The sequence below is a fragment of the Euprymna scolopes genome, chromosome 7, assembly GCF_053919585.1.
Source record: "Euprymna scolopes isolate OS-2025 chromosome 7, ASM5391958v1, whole genome shotgun sequence".
Lineage (NCBI taxonomy): Eukaryota > Metazoa > Mollusca > Cephalopoda > Sepiida > Sepiolidae > Euprymna > Euprymna scolopes.
This window is the reverse complement of record NC_136488.1, coordinates 153,637,433-153,661,879: the sequence shown is the minus strand read 5'-3', so window position 1 is coordinate 153,661,879 and position 24,447 is coordinate 153,637,433. Positions and strand designations below refer to the sequence as shown.

At 31.2% G+C, this 24,447-nt stretch overlaps 2 protein-coding genes across 4 annotated transcripts in view; one reads left to right on the top strand and one right to left on the bottom strand.

The window, feature by feature from the left end:
• LOC145280193 (translation initiation factor eIF2B subunit gamma-like) overlaps positions 1 to 6,079 on the top strand; it is a 42,425-nt gene extending 36,346 nt beyond the window's left edge. The window contains exons 10-12 of the mRNA XM_080131958.1: positions 140 to 285; positions 4,764 to 4,867; positions 5,565 to 6,079. Of these exons, the coding sequence (XP_079988084.1) occupies positions 140 to 285; positions 4,764 to 4,867; positions 5,565 to 5,617 (303 nt within the window). The 3' untranslated portion in view covers positions 5,618 to 6,079. The remainder of the gene's footprint in view (positions 1 to 139; positions 286 to 4,763; positions 4,868 to 5,564) is intronic.
• The window catches only part of LOC145280196 (sterile alpha motif domain-containing protein 15-like), an 85,150-nt gene continuing 66,442 nt past the window's right edge, over positions 5,740 to 24,447 (bottom strand). For all 3 annotated transcript variants that reach the window (XM_080131962.1, XM_080131964.1, XM_080131963.1), the window contains exons 3-4: positions 15,250 to 15,322; positions 5,740 to 5,873 (exon numbers count right to left, since the gene is read on the bottom strand). In XM_080131962.1, coding sequence (XP_079988088.1) covers positions 5,740 to 5,873; positions 15,250 to 15,322 — 207 coding nt within the window. The remainder of the gene's footprint in view (positions 5,874 to 15,249; positions 15,323 to 24,447) is intronic.

Sequence of the window (24,447 nt, the reverse complement as noted above, 5' to 3'; positions counted from 1 at the left end):
TTCGACATGACATGTAATTATGTGGTGGTGTTTTTATTTAAAATTCATTCTTTTTAGATATCCAACTATCATGCACAAGCCCCAAATGTTTGTGATCTCTTTATCTTGTGCTAATAATTTGTCTGATTTCTTTCCCCAGATTGTAAAAAGTCTACTTGGGGATATTGCATCACTTGGCCAGAATGTTGTTATTACCGGATCCGTTATTGGTCCGCAGTGTACAATTAAAGATGGTGTAAAAATTAAAGATTCTATTATATTGGATCATACCATCATTAATGAAGGGTAAGTTCTTCACTTTATGATCCATATTTTAATAGCTTCAAATCATTTACCAGGTTATTCTAGGATCCAGACTTTAGAGGAATTCTGTTTTTGTCAAGTAGTAGTAATAGCAGCAGTTGTACCATTAGTAGTAGTTTGTTAAAATTCAAAGATGGCATCACTTTTCGCACTCAGATAGTGAGTATGGTTTCTTAAATCCGTTTTCTTTTTGGTGATGAGCTCTCTGGAGGTTGATGAGGCTAATGTTTTATCCTTTCAGATGTCAGTAGTGTCTCCCACTAGAGACTGATACATGTTCACTCTACTCTGCACTAGTGCAAACATGCTCTATGTCAAGCATGTAACCTATGGGTTGCATGCAGCTCTCGCTAGCAACTGCATAAAATATACTGTATTTTGTCATTTGACAATCAAAATTGAAGTTATAATTTTAAGCTAAGTAAATGTGCGTTATTCACTAAAAAAACTATTTTCTTTATTCAAAGGGTTTTTGCATAGAAAAACAATCTCGTATTTTATTGATTTAAAAATTTATTAGTTGTAGTTGCATACAAACCTTTCTTGTTTGAAATTTTGTTATTGTGCATTCGCGAATGTAGTTAAATCAATTGTGTGAATATTGCATGTTTCTAAATTTAAGTAATAAAAATTTTTTAAAATATATGCTGCATTGATTTCTATTAAATGACTTAGTCGCATGTGGCATTCATAATTACAACATAAATGAACCCACAGTTCATTAAGGGGCATAAATGACATCACAGTTCATTAAGGGAACCTGAGCTTCATGTGCCTGCTCTTAAATACGTTGGTTATATTTCTTACCTGTTTGTGTGCTGGATCTTTGAACAACCCTTATGATATGTCGCAACGTGGTTTGTGTATTTCCTGCACTACCCCCTTCTCTCCTTTGACGTGCACAACACATGAATTGGTTGCACTCGAGTGGTTTGATGCTCATCATTTGGTGTATCCTTATGTGAGTTACTCTGCGTTACCATTTGACACTCAATGTTACATAGGGGGGTATAGTTATTCAAAACACGTCTGCATCTCTTAATGTATGTGTGACAGCACTAAATTGTACATGTTACGTACTGCTGTGTTTAACAAATAAAATGACTAATTTTGATTTATAAAATCAATCAGTTTATGGCTGGATGAAATACAGGCACCTTTTCTCTGGTCATCCCAAACACCTCTTTCCATTCGTCCAAGTCTTTTGTTTTTTATTATTTCACAGTCTTTTTCGTCCAGTGATTTTCAATTCATGAAAATATTTTTCTTTGTTTTATTGTTTTGACTTGCCAAATAATCTGCCATTCCTCGACCATTGTATCACTCGAGTTCAATAGCTAGGTTGATTCTTTCATTGTTTGGCATGCCTGATATGCTATGTAACACCAACATGTTACAAGCTATAAATGTGGAAGGACTAAAAATTTTATTAATTTTCTACAAAAGAAACCATGCCTCACATCTGTAAAGAAAGATGGAGAGACATGCAGCCATGTAGATTTTTATTTAATCTATTACTAAAAAAAACTGAATGCAGGCATATGTATGTATCATATAAAAATTGAGTAATCAAAAGCAAAGTTTGATTTATCAGCTTAAATGCTATTTGGATCTGACTTCTTCCTGATTGCTATATCCTCCTCTCTCTTTCTCTGTAGAGTTACATGTTAAATAGTATTACTGTGGTTATATTTCCTTTTGTTTATAATGGACTATTTCAATCTTTGTATTCTTTCATTTATTATCTTCAACTATTTTAAACATAGAGAGGGTGACGGAAACAAGAGTAATAGACACCATACAAAATAAGAGCAGATGGTCAAACAACAAAAGTAGTGGGAGTGATGGATAGAAGCTCAGGAAAAGATGGGTGACTTGATCAGTTAATTATTGAAAAGTTTTTTTTTATTCAAGACAATTTCCAAAACTAAGGAATATTTTAGCATATATTCTTTCATTAAAATATAGGCAAAAGGCCTTAGGAAAACCAACGTTGATTAACTCTGTTTTCGTATAATGATCGATAATCTATCATATGAAGAGCATGTGTGTGTCCATCTAAAAGTCAGAAACTACACAAAACACACCCATAAAGGTGATTTTTTCTTTTTCTTTTCAGCATTGGCTTAGGAATATAGTCATATATTTTTTTTGTAATATTTATTTGTTTGGGGTGGGGGTCAGCAAAAACAAAATTAGTAGATGGAAGGGGAGGAGACATGTCAAAATTAGAAGAATTATTATTCAGATTGGTACTTAACCAAAAATTTTCAAAGCTGAATCGGCTAAGGATGATATTAAGAGAGGCAAGCTGTCAGGTACTTTTCACCTTTCGTAACGCTTTTCACTTCACTATTTTGTAGAACTAATTAAAACTTCCACCTTTTTTTCACGCTTGAACAAGATGTTTCCTGTAGCTAACCCTTTTTCAACACATTCTTTTGATTGTTATTTACTTGTTTATTATTTGTGTTTTCTTTTGTGACTTTTATATATTTTTGTAGAAAAATCAAACTCTTGAATCTTTTATGTAAATCTTTTCATTTTCTAAAGCTTGGAAGCAAAACTATTACTTACATATGTTTGATGCCTCTAACCAACATGCACCATCTTTTACATAAATTTCTTTTCAGTTTGTGTGTGTGTATGTATATGTATATATATATATATATATATATATATATATATATAGTAAGTTATAAAATATATATGGCAATTAAGCTACACAGGCGTATGCCTGATGAATCCTAGCGTGGATGAAACGCAGAATATTCCGTGTAGCTTAATTGCCATATATATTTTATAACTTACTACCTAGCTCTACCTACGTATTGAGCACTGTTGAAGTAAATACTTAAAGTTTACGCATAAATTTATACTTTCGTATATTAATTTATGTGATTAAATTAAGTAATCATATATATATATATATATATATATATATATATATAGTTCCAAATTATATGTCTATGTTCTTTCTGTTTACACAGAGATGGCTGATGCATATTAATAGACTTCGTCAAGAATTTTTAAGTGAAATTTAATTTGGAACTTATAGGTGTTCGATGAGATAGTTTCTTTTTCTCCTTTCCTCCATACTATATATTTTTTTTGTCGACACTTGCTAGTAATTTATGCTCTTTTGGTCATATTTTACACAATGTTGCCCCTTCCCCCGTTGCCAACATTTATTTTAAAAAGTGTCGTCCGAAAGACGTCTTAATAGAGTTTTTTTCTCTCTACCCAATCCCCTATTTATTTTTCAATGAAAATTCTTTATTAATACAAATAAAGAATTTTTATTGAATACAAAACAATACAATAACTTTGGATTTAATAACTTTCTTTTTTCCTTCTATTGTACTGAAATGGTTTGATCATGAAATGAAAATATTTTCAAAAAAATCAATTACTTTTTATAAAAACTTTATCTTCATGATTTTTATTTTATTCTTTGTTTTAAGAAAACCACGGCCCTCAAATTTTTTAACAAAAGAAAAACATATTAAGCATTCTAAAAACAGAACCTTTAAAAATGTTTCTAACATTTTCATGCATATTTTTCCAGATAATCCAAAAAAGAAATCCTTTTTTAATAACTTACTACCTTACCCAGGATCCACTAAGGTCATTTTAGTTTTGATTTTTTGTAGTTGTTGGCTTTGGTACTTCTTCGTTATAATAGCAGAATTCAAAATATTGAATTTCAAGTAAAACCAATGGTATCTACTTAATCGTCATGTCATAGTAATGAACATATCCAAAAATTATTAAACGCAATAAGGTAGAAGATTAATTATTAATGAAAACAGTTTTTCAAAGACAATTAGCAAAAAATGAATTTTCCTAAATTAGCTAAAGATTTTCAAAGTTTTCAGAAAATAATTACCTACCTTGTTACGATTCAAACTCTCTGGTTTCTTTTTTTTCTTTCTTGTTGTAGCAAAACTTAATTTTCACTAATTGTCTTCAAGAACTATTATAATTAATAATTAATTTTCTACGTTGTCGTTTTTCGTAATTTTTGGTATGTTCATTACTGTGACACGACGATTAAGTAGATACCGTTGGTTTTACTTGAAATTCAATATTTTGAATTTTGCTATTATAATGAGGAAGGGCCTCGACTTCTAGACTCTTCAATCTAAAATGAGTTATCTCCCTTGCTTATTTTTATTTTTAGGTGATTATTTAAAAATGGTTCATATTAAAAGTCGTCTAGGCTAGACTAAGGCATTTTTTTAAATAAATTGGAGCTTAGCATGTTATTAGTTTGCAAATGGCACAACAATACAAGTGAAAATTGGCTATTCAGAAGCAAAGTTTGATTTGACAGCTAAAATGCTATTTAGGTCTGATTTTGAGAACCTAACAAGATAATGTTATATGTTAGCTGGATTTATAAAATTATGACTTGCCTTTACTAAATTTTGATTGTATCTCCTCTTTCATTTTTGCAGTAGCAGCATTGAGAATTGCATAATTTGTGATAATGCATTTATTAGCCCTAAGTGCGAGCTTAAATCTACTGTGGTTGGAAGTTGCAGAAAAATTGAAGACCCAGGTAAGCTGAACAAGATATTGCCAAATAACAATATTAAAATACTACTTGATTTAATTTCTTACAGAAAATACTTTGTCTGAATCGGAATTATTTTTAGAACCAAATAACAATATATTTTTGGGGGCTTTTGTCCCGAATTTCCCCACGTTAAAAAACAAAAATAAAGAAAAATATATATAATGTATGTATCTGTGATGAAATGAAGACATCATATTCCAAAAATCGTGTAAATTGATCAAGTAGTTTTATTTTTAAATAAGAAAATTAAATTTTATGAGAATAGAAGACTGGCCATTTTGCCGGCCATTTTAAAAATAATCTAAAACAAAAAGGTAAATAACTTAACATAATTCAAACTTGCAAAAATTATGCTGTAATGCCTATGAATTCCTATTAATCACTTAAAATTATTTTCTTTATAAGCTTAATCAATTTAAGTGATATTTGGAATTTATTTTCATTTCGTCATTGGTATGTATATCATACTTTATATTTGTTTTCTAATATAGGAGAAATTCTGGATACAAACCAGTTTGTTGTTGTTGTTGTTGTTAATTGAAAATGCAACTTTTTCATAAAATACTACCCCCCCCCCCCCCCCCAAAAAAAAAAAATATTATTTTAAAACAAAATTTTAAAATAAAATTTAAAACATTTTTATAAAATTTCTAAAATTGATATTTTATTTCTTTTTCAGTAAAATTAAAAAATGAAACGCTTGTAGATGCCCAAGAGATGATGGAATTTTAAGCCTGCATTCTGATTGTTTTTATCACAACAATTACTGTTGCAACTGGCAGCATTTCTTTTACAAATTTAAAAAAAGATAAAACAAAACTTTTGATTTTCATCAAATTTTAAAAACGTGGTGGTTATGTGTTTTTCTCATCTGATGCGCGATATTTTGAATCATATTTGAGAAATTGAGGTTGGCTTTGAATGAACTGCTTCAATGTCAGGTTGTCAACATCCTTTCCAGATCGACTTTTCAGTTCCAAATATGCCACTGCAATTTAAAAAAATCCAAACAGTTTTATGCATCTAAATATGCAAAGAGAATAATGTGGTTGTTTTTACAGTAAAAAAACAAAACAAAAAAAAATTGTTCAAACTGTACAAAATTTATGCATATAAAATATGTTTATGGGTTGAAAAAATTTTATTTTGAAAAAATTTTTGTAAATTTTTCAGTAAACATTTGCACATCTATAACAAGCAATTCTTTTCTTTTTTTTTTTTTTTTTTGTTACTATGAAGTCACCACTTATTAACGCTAGGAGACCACTCAAGGATAAGAGTTAATGAGTGTTAGGTGTGACAATATTGATGATAGGAAATTGGGTAGAACTTGATTCTTTAAGATGACAGCTCAGCAAGAACTTGTTTATGTTGGACTTAAAAACGAACATCGTTTAAAAACGAGCAATATCCATGTATATAAATAAAACAGATGTGTGTCTGTGTGTAAATATTTAACCAATAAACTTTTAAACTGCTGGTCACATAACACTGAAATTAACAGGAAATAATAATCATACACCAAGGATGGTTTATAACAAGTAAAATCTTTGTTTGGATGGGTGGAAAACGTACAAAAGTCAACAAGTTGAAATGCAAAAATGTTTATTTTAACTTGCCATTATATTTGTATTAGTTTGTGCATGTGTAAAACTAATCAGAGCTAAAAGTGGTTTCATTTTAAAACTTTCTTCTTTGTCTGTCGGGTTAGTTTATATATATATTTGTTGTTGTTTTTTTTTTAACGATAAATACGGTTAAATAGTGGCCTCGCCTCGAAGCTCATTTTTATTTACCTAGAAAGTCGCCCATAATTTATTTGGACGTATATAACATTTTTATTATTTTTAAAATAGTAATCTACGTACACGCGTGCTTCAAGGTAACTATTCATCAGCATAGCTTGACTGTTTCTAGGAATCAAACTCCAAACCATGTTTACCACAGTCCGGCGCGTTAACCGTTCCGCCACGAACTCCTAGATGACTTTACTGTTTATTTTTATCGCTTATAAATTTAGATTTGTTGTTGTTTTTTTTTTAATGATAAATATAGTTAAATAGTGACCTCGCCTCAAAGCTCATTTTTATTTACTTAGAAAGTCGCCCATAATATATATATATATATATATATATATATATATATATATATTCAATAGAGAATTGGCTCTGTAATAATAAATATGAAATCTGCATGAATTAAAATATATTTAAGTATATTTTACAACTGGTAAAATCGGCCGCCCCACCCTCATAAAATACACTGGATAATCAGATTTTGAGGTAGTTCTGCTAAAATAGTCATATTTTAAAAATGAAAACACTTTAAATCCTCAAAATACCACCATTTCGTTCATCAATAAATATCCTTTCACATGTATTTATAAGTAATAATATGCACTAACAGAACCTATGGAAATTCCACGGTAGTTGAAAATTTTTAAACACATTATAAATAAAATGGATAAAAAATACAATAAAACAAATAACAACAAAGTTAAAATCATTTTTTAGTAAATTCTTTTTTAACCTTTTTAAAGCTAAAAGGAATTGATTTTTAAAATTTTGATTTTTTTTTCTTTTTTCAAAGAAAATTCAACACGCAACACATTGTGCTGTTTTGTTTTTTTTTCTGAATAACTTTTTTATATAAATTATAGAGGAACAAATGTTAATTTACTTGCACATGTTTTTTAAATTTTAGAAAGAAACTATAATAAAAAAAAAAATTAGTCTCCTCTCAGCATGAATTTTTAAAATAAAATAGCCAATTTGAAACCATAAACAGTCATTTTTTGAACATTTTTGGAGAGGAAATGGTTTTTATGATTTTTAATTGATAAAGAGCGACTATACAGGGGGGTAATTCGTTTCTCATTAATTAATCTTTGCAATGATGATTTTTTATTTTTTGTGACACTAGAGGTATGGACAAGTAAAATAATATTTAGATAACATATTTTATGAGTTTTTAGCCAATTAGGGATATAAATGTTAACACTATGTAACAGCCATTTTTGCATCAAATTTTATTTTTACCCCCGTGGTTCTTAAAAGCTTCATATCACTCCTCCTATGAAGAATGTTGAAATATTACTGTTAATCTTTTTCGGGGTATAAAATAAACTGTCCAATTCCATTTTTTGTCATATTAAAAGTAAGATATCAATAAGACAAGTATTGAACACTTTTTTACAAGATTTTTTGTATCCTAACTAATAAGTAAATCAATCTTCTCTCTTCATCTGTTAAAATAATAATTGCATATTGTTTTCTCTTTTCGTAGCATTCATTTTTAAATACTCTATTCCAAGAAAATATTGTATTCATTTCATTGTTTTGACCATTCAAAACCTAATGCTGATAATTCAGCAGCAGCCCCTAAAAAAAGCAAGAAAGAAAATATGTTGTTTACACGTTTAAAAAAGGGGGGAAAAAATAGTGTTTTTTTGCACACTTAAAAAACACAAAACAATATTTTTGTTTAAAGTTCAGACGACTTGTAGTTTTTTTTTTATAAAATAGTGTAGCCTTCAAGAAATACTGGTTTCAAATATACTCAACTTTCAAACTTTAATTCTAGTTAGAAATGACTTTCTAACAGCCAGAAAAAAAAAAGAAAGGAAAAAATGTGAACACCCTAACAATCTTGATAAAAAAAAAGTTGGATGGGAACACCTTAACAATCTTAATAAAAAAAAAAGAAAAAAGAAAGAAAATAATTTAGAATTTAGAGTGGGGAATCAGTTTTGCATATAAATTTAACATAAAATGATCCCTTATTTCTCGGTCATTCTTCAACAGTTAGCCTTCTAGTTGACTTTTGATATTTTGTCAAGCGTAAAAGTTAGCATAAAAAAATAATTATACTACCACTAACCCTAGGTTCGAGTGACAAGCCCACCTCTTAAAAATGCTATTCCTTGAACTCTAGATCTAAATAACAAGCACCACCACCCCTAAAAAACTACTGTATCTAATCCTAGATACAAGTGATGAAGCCACCCTCCTAAAAAACATGCTTTAACTCTACCTTAACCCTAAGTCCAAGTAGCAAACCCCACCCAACAAAACCACAGAATCATAAAAAAACAGGCCCTTCCTCCACAAAGAAAAATACATGATTTATTTTCCCTAGAAAAAAAATTTGGTAACTGCCCTAAAACACTAAAATGACCCAGAAATGGTGGATTATTTTACATTAAATTTATGCGAAAGTAATTCCACACTTTAAATTCGATAATGATTGATTTTTTTTTACTGTTTTTTGTTTACTGTCAAGTTTTTAGGGTGTCACATATAATTCCCCTTAATCCTACCACTAACTTGAAGTCCAAGTGGCAAGCCCCTTCCCTTCAATAAAAATTCTCTTAAAGTCAAATATAATCATGTAAAAAAAAAAACCTCCCACAAAAGAAAAAATCTCACAGAAAAAAATAAACTGCCTTGAAATGCAGCATATTTTGATTCCATGTACAAAGTTATAATTATATAGCAAATTTCATTGTGTAATCTTGTGTTTTAACAGAAATATAACATTTTTATTGAAAACTGGAGGGGTCTCTCAGCCTTATCGGGTCGTAAAATATGCTTAAATATATTTAAGTCCATGTAGATTTTTTTAATTTATTATTACAGAGCCAATTCTCTATAAATATTATATTGTACCTAATATATAGTACTGATTTCAAAAGATTTTAAAAAAAAAATGACTTGGGTGCCATCAGCTAGAATCAAAACCAAATCATGTAGCACTCCAGCCACATTTCCTACTGATTTAGCTATTAAGAGATAAATAACAAAGATTTAATATTAAACAAGTTGAAGAAATTAATTGAATTTGGGCATTCACAGAAAGAATTAGAAATATGTCGGCAAGTTGAAATGAACATTTTGCATTTCAACTTGCCGATATACGTCTGCATGAGTTATTCATTCATCCAAGCAAAAATTTTCCTCATGATAAACCATTCTTGGTACATGATTACTATTTCCTGTTAATTTCAGTGTTATGTGACCATTAGTTTAATAGTTTATCGGTTAAATATTTACACACAAACACACGTCTACTGTTTTATTTATAAAGAAGTAGTGTAAAAACTGGCAAAACGCATATAGTCATAAAAAGGGGTAAGTATCCAAATGTGCGCGGCACAAAAACAGTCATAACTTCCTTATTTTTGGTCAGATTTAAAAAGATTCTTTCTTAGATCATCAAGCTCTTTCTATGTATACCATTGTTGAGATATTTTAAGCAAGCTCAATTTTTTAAGTGTATTGCTAGTTATAGTCAGCAGCCTCACAGTATTATGTTCTGCACAACACTGTTTGCTTATGGAATTTTCATTTAGTTTTAGGCAGGTAGAGAGAGAGGGAAATTGTTGACAATGGTTGTAACTAGGCAAATGTTTGCCATGAATGTTTCACAGGGTGGGGAAACCATAAATTGAAGCTCAGTCAAGCATCTGCCATAAAAATAACAATAGAACAGACATCTCTTCTATGAGAAAGAGGTGGCAGGGAAGAGAAAAGGACATCGACCGTCAGATTTAAAAGCAGGTTTTGTATACTGTCCAGGCGGGAAAGGGTGCTTTGAGCATCTCTTACAGGGTTCGCACAGGCTTAAAAAGCCCTTGACTTTTGCCTTGAAAAGGTCTTATTTCAAGTATTACCTTGAAAAATCTTTGAAAATATGGAAAAGGTCTTGAAAATTGTATTGTTTATGTCCAGTTGCCATATGAGGACATCTTTTCCTCTTAAAAATGAAGAAATTACAATTAATATAATTAAATATTATAATACTTAAAATATTATATAATGAAATGAAATATAAAATATGATACAAAATTAAATATTAATAATATATATATTAAAATAATATATAAGATAACATAAATAATATTACTTTAATATTAGAAAGTGAAAATATCCTTTTAAGTGTTTCTAGAGACTTTTAAAATATAGCTGAAAAAAGTTTTTTTTTTTTTTTTTTTTTTTTTTCGTTGGTTCCAGACAAAGGTTCCAAAAAACTAAGTGTTCCATATTATTGATTCTGGAACATTCTCCAGCGATTACTATAAATAGAAGTATATGCGTTTATAAAACCAGTTATTGATTCATATACCAAATGAAGGGGACACAAACTTGGGGCGACCTTCTTGCTAAAAATCATTAACTCCGGCCACTAATGAGAAAGGAAACAAACCTTGTTCGTAAATAAGCATATTGAACATCAAGCCTAATAACCACTCTTCAAACAAGCCACAATGGACAACATATTGGTAAATATAGATTTTTCTGAATTTTGATATTGACCAGAGTAAAAATATATCTGTGAATGTTATTTAAGTATTTTTAACTTATGGTAATTGCTAGAACAAAAACCTTTTATTATCTCCCTTAGATCATTTTGTGTACTGTAAAATAGTTTTTGTTACTTTTACTTTTCTTTAAAATAGATTTATTTTCTTTTTAACTCCATTCTCTGCTTTTTTTCACTCTTTTTTTTTTTTTATTATTAATAATATATATATATGTTGCAGTGAATTACCTGTAGACACACAAAAACGTAACACGAGTAAAAAGATTTTTGTCAAAATATTAAATATAAAATCGAAATAAATATTGAATTTTTTTTAAGTACTAATAAAAATACCATTAAAATATTTGTATAAATATTGAAAATAAAATCGAAATACGTTGTTCTGAAATTGCATTGTTTTATTGTGGATACAAAGTTACATACCTTTATCACAAAACTACCTGATGTTTTATGACCCCACCCCTCTAAATATAAACAGACGGATGTTGGTTAAAAATTTAAAAACTGTAAAGAGTTAATATTTGAGATGAAATAAAAAACATTTAAAATTACTTAAAAACACCCAAAAATGATGCAGGTAGGCTGCAAAGTAATTTTTATTGCCTATATTAATATTTATTTGTAGTATATTTGATTTTTTTTTACCATTTTTTATAAATCGCCGTGGATTGTGAAACAACCCCTGAATTTTGGTTTGAAAACTCGAATTTTGTCTGATGAAGGTCTTGAAAAACTTTGAAAAACCTTGCAAAGTCCTTGAAAATCTGTACAAACTTTGACCTATTAAGATGGGGCAACAGTACTCCATCTTCTTATGTGTTTGATGTACAGATTTCTAGTGTTTTTGCATTGCTAGTGCATATGTGTGAAGGAAAGAAAAGAAAATATATTTTCATTTAATTAATTTATTTAATCATTTACATGTCTTGACAAGAAAAAAAAATTTCACAGCAATTTCTAGTGTTGAAACTTTTTAATGCATATTTTTCAATGGCTAAAGCACGCACAAAAGAGTAGAAGGCAAACAGAAATTTTTCAAATAAATTATTTTTAAGGACGTGGAAGTGAAGTGAAATGAAGAAGAAACAAAGATGGGATGAAAATAATGGCCGTCACAAAATCATAGCAAAGTTTTCTTCATAACTATAACATAATGAATAAACATCAAAAAAGTCACTAAATCAGGCTGTGACTTAATTGTGAAAAAAAAAAAAAAAAATTCTGTGTAGCCATTAAAAATATATATTTTTTTTTAATATTATTATATGAGAAATATTTTTGAGTTAAAATCTATTGAGAAATACACACTTTAAGTATCTATACATTAGATAATAAATAACAAGTTTTGGGACTTATAGCTTGTTGATATAAAACACGAAATGCCATGACCCGAAAATGAATTGGAAAACAAAACAAGCACTTTCTTCATTATTCTTATATTATATATTGGTTTTTTCATTTTCCGTTTTGGATCACATTTGAGTAATACACATTTTAAATATGTAAACGGTAGGTAAAGTTATCCAATATGACTCCAATACATGGCTATTTTGGATAACTTATTCTGTATCTAATGTTTACATATTTAAAGTGTACTTCTCAATACAAAATGTATATTTCTTAATAGAGTTTAACCCAAAATAGATTCCTTTTTTTTTTTTACGAGGTAGTCACCACTTATCAAGGCCCGGAAGCCACTCGGAGATAAGGGTTATTGTGTGTACAGTACGTTAGTTTTGGAGATCTGATAAAGTGTCTTACTTAAGGAGGCGGTTCATCAGGAATTTGTTCACATTGGACTTGAAGACATCCAGGTTGTAGTCAGGTGGGAAACAGGCAACCGGAACAGAGTTCCACAGGCATGCACTTCTAAGAAGAAGCTTTGTTCATGGAATCTACGTTTTGATTTTGGCACAGATAAGGAGTGGGGAAAATTTTTGACAGTGGTTTCAGCTAGACGGGTGTTTTTCGGAAAGATTGGTGAGGGGGAACTAGAGATTGGAGTTCAGACGAGCACCTGCCATGGTAGTAACGATAAAACAAAGACAGGCTCGCAACGTCTCTCCTGTGGGAGAGAGGTTGCAGGGAAGAGAAAAGGGCATCACCCACTAGGCCACGAAGTCTATTTTGTACTCTGTCAAGGCAGGATAGGCTGTTTTTAGCAGCTCCTACCCAGATGTGGTAGCAGTACTCCATCCTTGGACGTACTTGGCTTTTATACAGATAGAGAATTGCATCAGGGGTGAGATATCTTCTGGAGCGGTAGAAGGATCCTACCATTTTTCCAGCGATCTTGGCAACTGACTTGATGTACGTATTCCATTTCAGGTCAGGGGTAAAGGTCAGGCCCAGAAGCTTACCAAACATGGAGCTTCCCCTAGACGAGAGCCACCCATATCAATTGATGCCAGATGGGGATCAGAGCATTGATGCTGTAAAGATAGGAGCTTGGTTTTAGATGCATTAAAGGTAACCAGCCACCTCCTCCCCCATTGTACCACACGCTCAAGATCAGAGGAGAGAGAATCTGAGAGAACTTTGTCATTTACGGCCTTTGATGTGTTGCTATAGATGGTCGTGTCATCAGCATAGATGTCAACGAATGATTTAAGTATGTGCTTTGGGAGATCATTGATGTACATCAGGAAGAGAGTTGGGCCTAGAATGGACCCCTGAGGGACTCCAGCATTAATATTGATGGCCTCTGATTTCTGCCCATCAACTACTACTCTTATGAGCCTATCGGAGAGAAATGATTTTATGATCGAGAAAACATTTCCAGTTATACCGTAGCTGGAAATCTTGTGAAATAGGCCCTTATGCCATACCTTATCGAAGGCTTTTGATATGTCAAGAGCAATTGCCCTAGAGAGGAAGCCTTTGTCAAGAGATTCACTAATCCTATAAGATATAACAGTTAGCACATCTGCTGTAGATCTGCCAGAACGGAAACCATATTGCATGTCACTAAGAAGGTTACTTCTGCTGAGGTGGTTGACTGTCTCTATTTAATATGGATTCCAGCAGCTTACTCATAACACACAGGAGACTTAAATACAGGGCATACTGATGAGGTTTTCCAGGGTGTTGGGAAGCACTTCTCTTTAAGGCAACGCTTAAAGAGTTTTGTAAGTATGGGGGCAAGTTCTAGTTGAAGCTTTTTCAGCACAATGATTGGAATGCCGTCAGGGCCAGTTGCTTTACTGGAATCAAGGTTCTTGATTAGCTTGGCGACATCACGCACAGATATTTGTATGTTGCAAAATGTGTTGTCCGTTATAGGAGGAAATACGGGGAGTTGATGGCCTTTGTCGCATAGGGTAGAATTAGCTACAAAGTTCTTGGCAAATAGTTTGGCCTTGTCTGATGCTGACGAGATGACCTCAGGTCCATTGATGATGGTTGGGATAGAACGCACATTTCTGTTCAGGATCCTGTTTGCTATTTGCCAAAACTGGTGGGAACCAAGCCGCTGCTCAGCTACTTTGGATTTAACAGACTGAGCATATAGCTCTCTTGCATTTTTTATTACTCTTTTGCAGTAGTTGCTGGCAGTCCTGAAGGCAGCTTTAGTCTCAGTGCATCTATTACGTTGGTAGCTATGGAAAAAGTGATTTCTGTGCACGATGGCAGCAACACATTCTGGCGAGAACCATGGCTGGCTGTTAGGTTTTTGTTGGAATTTTTTGGATGGTATGAATCGGTCTAACAGAAAAAAATTTTTGAATGCCTACACAGAATTTTCTTTCTCACAATAAACTCATGCCGTGATTTAGTGACTTTGCCTCCCAGAAGTAGCTGTCGGAGAACTTTCACAACTTCACCAGTCAAATCTAACCTTCTTCCCAACTCACCTGATTGCAATTCCATGGATTATTATGTGTGGAGTGCAGTTGAGAAAAACATCAAGCATAATTATTGGTCAAGATATGAATTTTTTTTTTTCTTTCCTTTTCCAAACCTGTCCAATTTGTCTCGAACACCTTGTATATTGGTATCTGCAAATTGGTTATTATCTTTTAATAGTCAATAAAAATACTCACCTTTTATACCTTTGGGAGCTTCCCAACTTGGATCATCAATTTTAAGTAAGGTTCGAATTTCTTTTGCAATAAACTGAAAATAAAATCAGAATCTTGCTTTAAGAACAAAACTTTCTACAATCATGTGTGAACAACATTAGAAAGTTTAAAAAGAAATAAAAAGAAAATAAGCACACCAAGTATAGATTTGGAAAAACAAAAACAAAATGAAAATCAGTTTTCAAAAAATAAAAATGAGCTCTTATAAAGATCTTATAAAAGATCTTATAAAGATTAATGTGAGACATTTTTAACATTAAAATATCTCTACAAACTATGGCTTGAGTGCTCTCCCCTTAGTCAACAACTTTGTTTCAAAATTTTGCCGATGGAGATTGATTACTATAATTATTTGGGAAACTGTTCTCATTTTGTTCGTTATTTTCACAACGTAGCCTCCAATTTTCTTCAGGTGCATCTTTTCAATTCAAAGATTGAACTCTTTAGTTAATCCATCTTGGTAGATTGTCCTCATTCCATCATCCATGACCAGATAGTAACAGGTATAGCGTTTGTTTATCAATTCTAAGTGACAGATTTGGAGGTTGACAGTTCGATTCTTATGCGTGATAATAACTAAAAATAACATAAAAATTAATATTTTTACCCGGTCATTACTGACAGAATGAGAATAATCTACCCTTCCCTCGTACTCACCCAGGGATTAAATAAAAGATTCAGTTTGAAAGTTTGGTGCTTTAGATGAGATTTTGTAAATGATAAATGGAGTTTTTGGATAAAAAACAATGGTTTCAACCGATTTTTTTGTCAATTCTAATAAGTTACAATAGTAGCTTCCAAATTATGCAGTTGAAATTACCCGAATATTACTGAATTATTAAACAAAACAACTTTAATCATGCTAGCAAGTGAAAATTTTCCGCCATCTTCTTTGTATCAAAACGGAAAATTACCTCCCTTTTGATTTCTCTTGATTGTTTTAATCAAATTCTATTTTTTTTTTTTTTTTTCTTTAATAAATAATTTTCTACCTTATCGATTTTCGTAATTTTGGGATAAAATCATCTTAAAAATACAAGGAATACGTAGATACCATTGTTTTCATGTGAAATTCAGTTTTACGATTTCCGAAATTTCATCCCAATAGTGTAGAAGTGCCAAAAGTTCTTATAGGTTCAAAGGTTAAAAAAAATACACTTGAAGAAATCAGTTGAAATCTTATGAATCAAAATAAGATTAGTAGTCGTCCAAATAATACATACTAACAAGAAAAGTGGAAATTCCACTGAATGAGAAACATATTTAATCAGCAAATATGTTTTGATAAAGCTGACATTTTTCTGAATAACACAAAACATTAGTGTTTTGGAGAGAAAAGCCAATAACATGCAGCAAATACGAGTTTATTAACATTTATATGAAAATAGTGACCATCATATTTTAAATATATAACTGACACAAACAAATTAATAAATACTAATAAGAAAGTAATATTGTGCTACATAGTTCAATACAAATAATAAAATCACATTGTAGGAGACAATCTTTAATTTACTCCTTCAGTCCAGCACCACTTGGCAGACAATGTTCATTTTTTCCCCCCTGTTTCTTTTGAATGTTCCTTTTTTTGCATAAGATTTTGTTGACTTCTTTCTTCAGTAAAGAACTTGTCGAAATTACTACAAGTTCCTTTCTCACACTATTATAACAAGATCATATATTTTATAATATTAAAAAATGAGGTTGCATTCCCAGATTAGCCTTTTTAAAACCAAATTTCACAAAATTGTTTTTTATTGAAGAAGGTTGACCTTCAAAAATTGTATTTGCTTTTTTCAAAGCATAATGTACAGACTAACAAAGGAAGGAACAAGCAGAATATGATATAGACTCAGACATTGTATCAAACTCAACATTTCAAGAGCTCTTTATGCCAATTAATTATTACGTAAGTAATTACAGATATCTAATAGTTTGGGAGAACCTAGAAGGATTCAAGACTTCAGAAGCTTCAGACTCTGGGGTCTTGGGTTTCAAATCATGCTAAGTTCATTAATGCTGAGGAGTCATAAATGGCGAAACACTTGTTTGTGGGTAATTGAGTTTTAAATATATGTATCACATTACATCTGAGGGCATCACATTAGTGAAGGGAAAATTATTCCCAATTAGTATTAAGGTAAAATGCTCTTTCATATAAATAATTGAATTTGTTCAAAAAGTATTGCAAACAAAATAAATAAATGACATCTAATATTAGGTTGTCCCAAAAGTTTGTAAACACTTGAAAAAAATTGAATTTTTATGCCATTTAAAAATTTTTTTTTTTTTTTTTAGTGTTTATATTGTTATAGTAATTTTCATCTTTCTATTCCAGATGGCAGTTGATAAGATTGAGCTGTGAGTTTTGATTCATTACTGCTGGAAGTGAGGTTTTTTAACCAAGAAAGCCGCAGAAGGGATTTGTGCTGCCAAATGTAAAAAAAACAATTGCATATGCAATGATCTCACTTTAGCAAGTCTACGAAAACTTGAAGCAAAAGTACCTAGCTCTGATCAACTGAAAATGTGCTTTGATGCAGCAGGACAATGCAAAGCCACACCGCCAGGAAGACCAAAGACAAATTTGAAAAGCTAGACGGTGTTGAGGTTCTGCCACAATTATGACTGTGCTCCAATCAGATTACGGCCTTTTTCCGCTCAATGCAACACTTTCTGAAGGGCTGCCGATTTGATGAAGTCGAGGAAGCGTGTCAAGAATTCTTTGATTCAAAGCTAGCTGAATGGTACTTTGACCGGATCCAAAGCTTGCAGATTGATGGCAGAAAGTCTTGGAAAATGATGGTCTTCCTTTTGACGATTAATTTTTTGTTTGTTTGTTATTATTTGGCGAGTAAAATTTCAATTTTTTGCAAGTGTTTACAAACTTTTGGGACAACCTAATAGTTTCGTAGGATATTAGTACTATCATCATTAGTTATGACAACTAATAATAACATGATAATTAATACTTTGGCCTAGTTGTGGTTGGCGAAATGAGAACAATATGGATTTCTTTTAATACTGAGTCACCATTTACCAAGGCCAAAAGTCACTCGGAGATAAAAATTAATGAAATTTTCAATTGGATGCCAAGCTATATATATACTAGGCAAGGGTCAAAAACGATAGAAAGAAAAAAATCTTTGATTACTTGAGATAGATTAACAAATATTTATTAGCATTAAACTAGAAAGTGACTGGGAAGCAGTCCTGTGCCAATTCGGTTTAGTTTGAACTTTCTTTAGGTTCCATGGTTGGATAAGATGCATTGAAAAAGGTCAGAGGTTACATCAATCGAAACGTGAAAATAACAACCAAGATGAAAATTGTAGTCCAAATAATTTAGAGTTCAAATTTGTATTTATTTATAATCAATTGCCATCAAATTATAACTACAGACGGTAAAGTATATAAAATTCACATGAATATATGTGTGTAAATTGCAGAGAATTTTATCACATTTGATAAATAGAATATAAGGATGATATTGTTTCATATATTTTTATAAATTATTTGTTTACTTAGAAATATGTTGCTTTGAAAAAAGTTTTTTAATACTGTCCTATTCATCTATTAATGAAATGTATTAATCTGTATGACAAAAGTGAACGTAGATGTGTTCAGCTCACTTTCAAGTATGTAACTCCATTTTTACGAGCAAAACAGAGGAGGCTTAATCTTAATCATACCTGATAATAAAAAATGATGGAAATAATCTATTTCACTTTCGATAGACAAACAAAAAAAAATTCTTTTGTTCTTAATATTTTTGTGACTAAAATAGGAATCAATCTATCGGCACATGGATGCTTTATTTACAGATGAGAGAAAGAGGGAGATTAGTTTGTTTTTTTTCAAGAATATTCTTAATAGACAGAAAAAATGGACAAATAGACAACAGAATGAAAAAGTGGTCAAGAAACAAATATACCTCTATAATTAAATGGAGACGATTTTTCCCATCTAGAGAAAACATTATAGGATTACAAACACAGATGCCATATATAAATTTAATATGGTCACACTACTTGCCAATACCTGATACATGTTTTCCAGTAATTTTCGTTCAATTTCATTCACTATCATTATTTCCTATAAAATTTCCAGCGACAGGCACTCTCTCAAACAAGCCATATTTACAGATGGTAGTAGGATGCTTATTTGGTCATTATTTTTTATCCTCTACCTCTCCCCATTACAAAATATTTCATAGAGTTCAATTCTAACATGCATCCATGATTATTTCATTTCGTTTCATTAACAGTCATCTAATACTTATTTAGCATTTAAATGATTAATGCTCCCTTGAATTTCAGTTTTCTTAGCTTCCATGAATTTAATTGGCTGCTCAGATTTTTTCCGTTTAATTGACTGAATTTAAGAATAGTTCCATTAGAATTAGTTTCAAGGTGGTGTCCATTCTTATCCACTTTGATAAAAACATTTTTGTCATATCACAACAAAAAATAAACATTGTTATTTTATTTTCGTAGAATGAAAATAAAAACAACACATAGATGTAACTTGATTTGAACCCATCAATTTTAAAAAGATTTTTGTCATATCGCAACAAAAGTAGTAAACATTTTGATTTTTTTTTTTCATAAAACGAAAACAAAACAAACAGATGTAACTTCATTTTTACCCATTATCTTTTAAAATTTTGGGGTCAAGACAAAACAAAACACAGACGTAATTTGATTTTATTCTATTATCTTTTGGAATGTTTATCATCTCACAATATTTTTTGTAGAACAAATACAAAACAAAACACAGATGTAACTAGGTTTTATCCTACTATCTTTTAAAATGATTTTGGTCATATTGCAAGGAAAATATATGCTGTGATGTTTTTTTATTGAACAAAATCAAGACACAGACAGAACTTGATTTTAACCCATTACCTTTTAAAACTTTTTCGTCGTATCACAACAAACAATAAATATTGTAATTTTATTTCTGTAGAATGAAAATACAAAATAAAAAAAAAAAGATGTAACTTGATTTTAACCCATTATCTTTTAAAAATTACTTTAAAAATTTCATTCTTATTTATTAAACAGATTGCCAGATATATAATAGAAACTTTTTTATTTCTTTCACAAAAAAAAAAATTATTTGTATTGAATTTATTTTATTTTTTACAAAATCATGGTAAATAACAAAAGAACTAATTGATTGAACATAATATAAAGTATGTGCTTTTTTTCAATGTCTTCAGCTTTTTAATATACAGAGTGGAACGATAAAACTGTCGCACTAGAAAAGATTATATGATTCCATTTCTGTTTTATGAAAACCGGTTTTCTTTTTCTGTTGCAGATCATCTACGAGTTGGCCAGTTGTGTACAAATTCCAAGAGCGATAGGAGCCTTCTATCATGTCTGAAAATTACACAATGTTCAATACGCCGCTGTACAACTCATGCTCTCTACTGATCCAAGTTATGACAACAAGATGATTACCAGTACCTTCAAAATGCACTACTGGATTGCTACGAATAACAGAGACATGCCCAGGGTGATGAAAACAAAGTTTCTGGCCACGGTTATGGTCTTTGGTGTGGTTTCATCATGCTACCTGACATCTTTGGTTTTGACTTTCAAGCTGACTTCAAAGTGTATCTGTATATGAGTGTGGTGATCCTCTGGTGCAATCAGGTAGCTGATGGCAAACCCTGGGTGTGGCAGCAAGACTTGGCGCCAGCCCACAAGTCCAAAGAGACCCAGGCTTGGCTTCCGAAGGAGTGCTACGACTTTGTACACTTCTTTCACTGCCCCACTCCACTTGAATCCGCTGGACTATTTCATGACCTCCCGGAAGAGTGTCTGATAGCTGATCCAGAAGGACTTGGTTGTCACGTGATCAGGTTAGCTGAGAAAAATAGATGACTTGGATTGAGGATGTCAACAGAAGATGATCTGAAAGGAGTCTCCTCTAAAAGGGAGGGGAGTGTCTCAGACGTGGGACGTGTAAGAACTAACCACCCAAAGAGAGATCGGCGATCACTCCTCTGCTAGATATCATACCTGGTATCTCTGTTGAAACGTCTTCATTTATACAAAATCCTTCTTCCCAAGAAGTGCTGAAAATCTTCCAGAGGCTGAGCAGCAGAACCAGGTATGTCATGTTTATGTATTCGTGTTATATGTCAACACACATACACTAAAAGAGACGTTACTAACGATCATGGCAGGATTAAAAGGGTTAAAGCAAAGAGTTAATTATACACTGATAAAATGTTAAAAACACACACCTTGACTGCAACACGATAAGCTAGTGTTCAATTAGTGAAGAACCGCCATAGACATTTAGAGACATGTACACACATTCAGATGAACCCTTCATCACACACGCAGTATGTCCATTCAGTGTATATACAACATGCATCATGTTGGTACCCCCGTAATATAACACTATCCTTTTTTTTTCTTTTTTTTTTACAAGGTGATCACCACTTATCAAGGCCCGGAAGCCACTCAGGGATAAGGGTTATTGTAAGTACAGTACGTTAGTGTGGATATTTAAAGTGTCTACTTAAGGGGGCAGTTCATCAGGAATTTGTTTACGTTGGACTTGAAGACATCCAAGTTGTAGTCAGGAGGGAAGCAGGCAGACGGAACAGAGTTTCACAGGCGTGCAGTTCTAAGTATTTATTGGTATTTGTGGAAAAGCCATGCTCCCAGTTCCGTATTGAGGTGTTGATTGAGGCTGAAGGTGGCTGCATTGAATAGATATCAGCTCTATTACATAATCAAGTTACTTGAATTAATTTTTTTCAATAAAATTTGTTAAATAAAAGCTGTAGTATTGTTTCCTTTAGGGCGACAACTTAATCATTCCACCCTGTACTACTACTATTACGAATCAATTATAAAATACTTTGTTCATAATTTTTACTATTAGATACACGGACAGAGAATCACATACAATAAATACTTACTCTAATATATTTTATGACAACTGCACTTTTCCTATAGATTCATACAAAAGTGAATATGCATCGAAACATTTGCGAAAATCTAATCGTTGATTTTTACTAGATTTATTAAAGACATGTACACTAGCTATGACATAGAAACGTTGATTTAAGGCATCGATAATGTAAACACGATACTGAATACTTTCAGCGTTTTAAAATACTTATTCCAGAAAAATTTATAATTGCCTCAGTCTAGAAGGAATTTTTAAACAAGGAAAGATTAGAGAAAATGAAGACCGAATGCTTCCACCATTTTAAAATACTATTTATAAGATTTGTTTTGGAAATTAAGGGTGGATCCTTATTGTTCTTTTTATGCAAAACTTAGGGTGGACGGTTTAATTTTTCATCATCTAGGAGAAGTAATACTTCATACTATACGATTTTTTTTTTTTTCATTTCTGAAGATTTCAGAAAAAAAAATACAATTTCAATAACTGACGAGACAAAATTACATTTTGTGGCCAATGCACTAAAATAACATACATAAATTATATTAAATGTTCCAGTTCAAATGTACATGCAAATACAAAACAAAGTTCCCGGTGAATTTCCGGGGGGGGGGGGTTAAGGTGTGCACGTAGATGCAAACATAAAAAGAAATTTTAAACAATAATATAAGCAAAGATAAAAAAACTTAGCAATTCAATCAGTTAGCATCCTTTTATATCTCCTCAGGCAATGCTGAGAAACAGATTCTGTTAGTAACAAATAAACGTTACCAAAGGCAAGATAAGTTACACTCCTACCTACCTACCTGGATAAGTTTTCAGTGTTTTAACTGATTTTAAACAGAGCCTTGGAAAAGAATTTATTACGAAATGCAATGAACACAACAGTAACTTTGAAATATTTGTTTGTAACTTTTCATGACTGCACGTTTATTTAAACACACTAGCTAATGTCCGCTGATGTGTTGTTAAAGACTGAAGATTATTAGAACATGATGTTTTGCAATGTTCGCACATGTAGTTTATAGCTTTCAAGACTGCAATCTGGTGTGTCTTCAGTCAAGTTGGGGTTGCTGTCTGAGCCGACATGATGTGGAGCCTGAAATTGGCAACGACGGTTGTACATCAATGAAGGTCTCCTGATAGGCATCTAAAGATTGTATTTCACAATATATATATATATATACTAGCATGTGTTCCCGGCGTTTCTCGGGTGTTTCGAGGTGTATGCTAAGCAAAAAAAAAAACAAAAAAAACGGTCAATTTTAACTTTGACCCCTTAAAATTTATTGTTTTTAGCTCAAATCGAGTTATTAAGTTAGATTCATATCCAAGGAACCTATATCTAAAATTTCAAGTGTTTAGACCCCCAAATTGTCGGAGGAGTTTGGTAGAGTTCTCAAAGGTCAAATCGTTGAACTTTAACCCCTTAACAGCCAAATTTCTAAATCTCAGTACCCTGTATATCAAATTTCGAGTCTGTAGACTGAAAATTAAATTAAATTGCGAAGGAAAATGTACACAGACACACACAGAGACATGTTCACTTATATATATATATATGTAAAATAATTATTTGGGAAATGAGCATTTTTAAGATAAACAAGGTATTTATAATTATTATTTCGTGTATACACAAATGTATTTTTTTAAATGATTTAAAAAAGTTGTTTCTTTATTTACTTTTCTCTGATACAAATCCTTCTTTATTAGAAAATACATTCAGGTGTGTATTTTTTTTTTAAATGATTGAAAAAAGTTTTTTGGTACTTATTTAGAATTAAACCTAAATACTAAATTCCAGAAAAAATTGTATGTCAAAAAATGAACCTGTCATATTCCAAAAATCATATAAATTGATCAAGTAATTGTTTTATATAGAAAATCATTTTCAACGATTTTTAGATATTTTAATAAGAAATGAGCCTGATTTTGATTTCAATAGTTAAAATTGAGTTGTCTCCCTCTTATTTATAAAACATGGTGGATTGAAACATAAAATCTATCATAAAATTTGATTTTCTTTGTTAAAAAAAAAACTGCTTGATAAATTTACATGATTTGGGGGAATATGACATCTTCATTCTGTGACAGATATGTACATCATAAAGTTTTTTAAAGATTTTTTTTTTCTTTTTGTTTTGAAAATAGGCTTAATTTTAAATAAGCACCAATTTGTTTTTTAATCCTTAGGGAAAAGTTGTTATTTCATTGGGTAGTAAT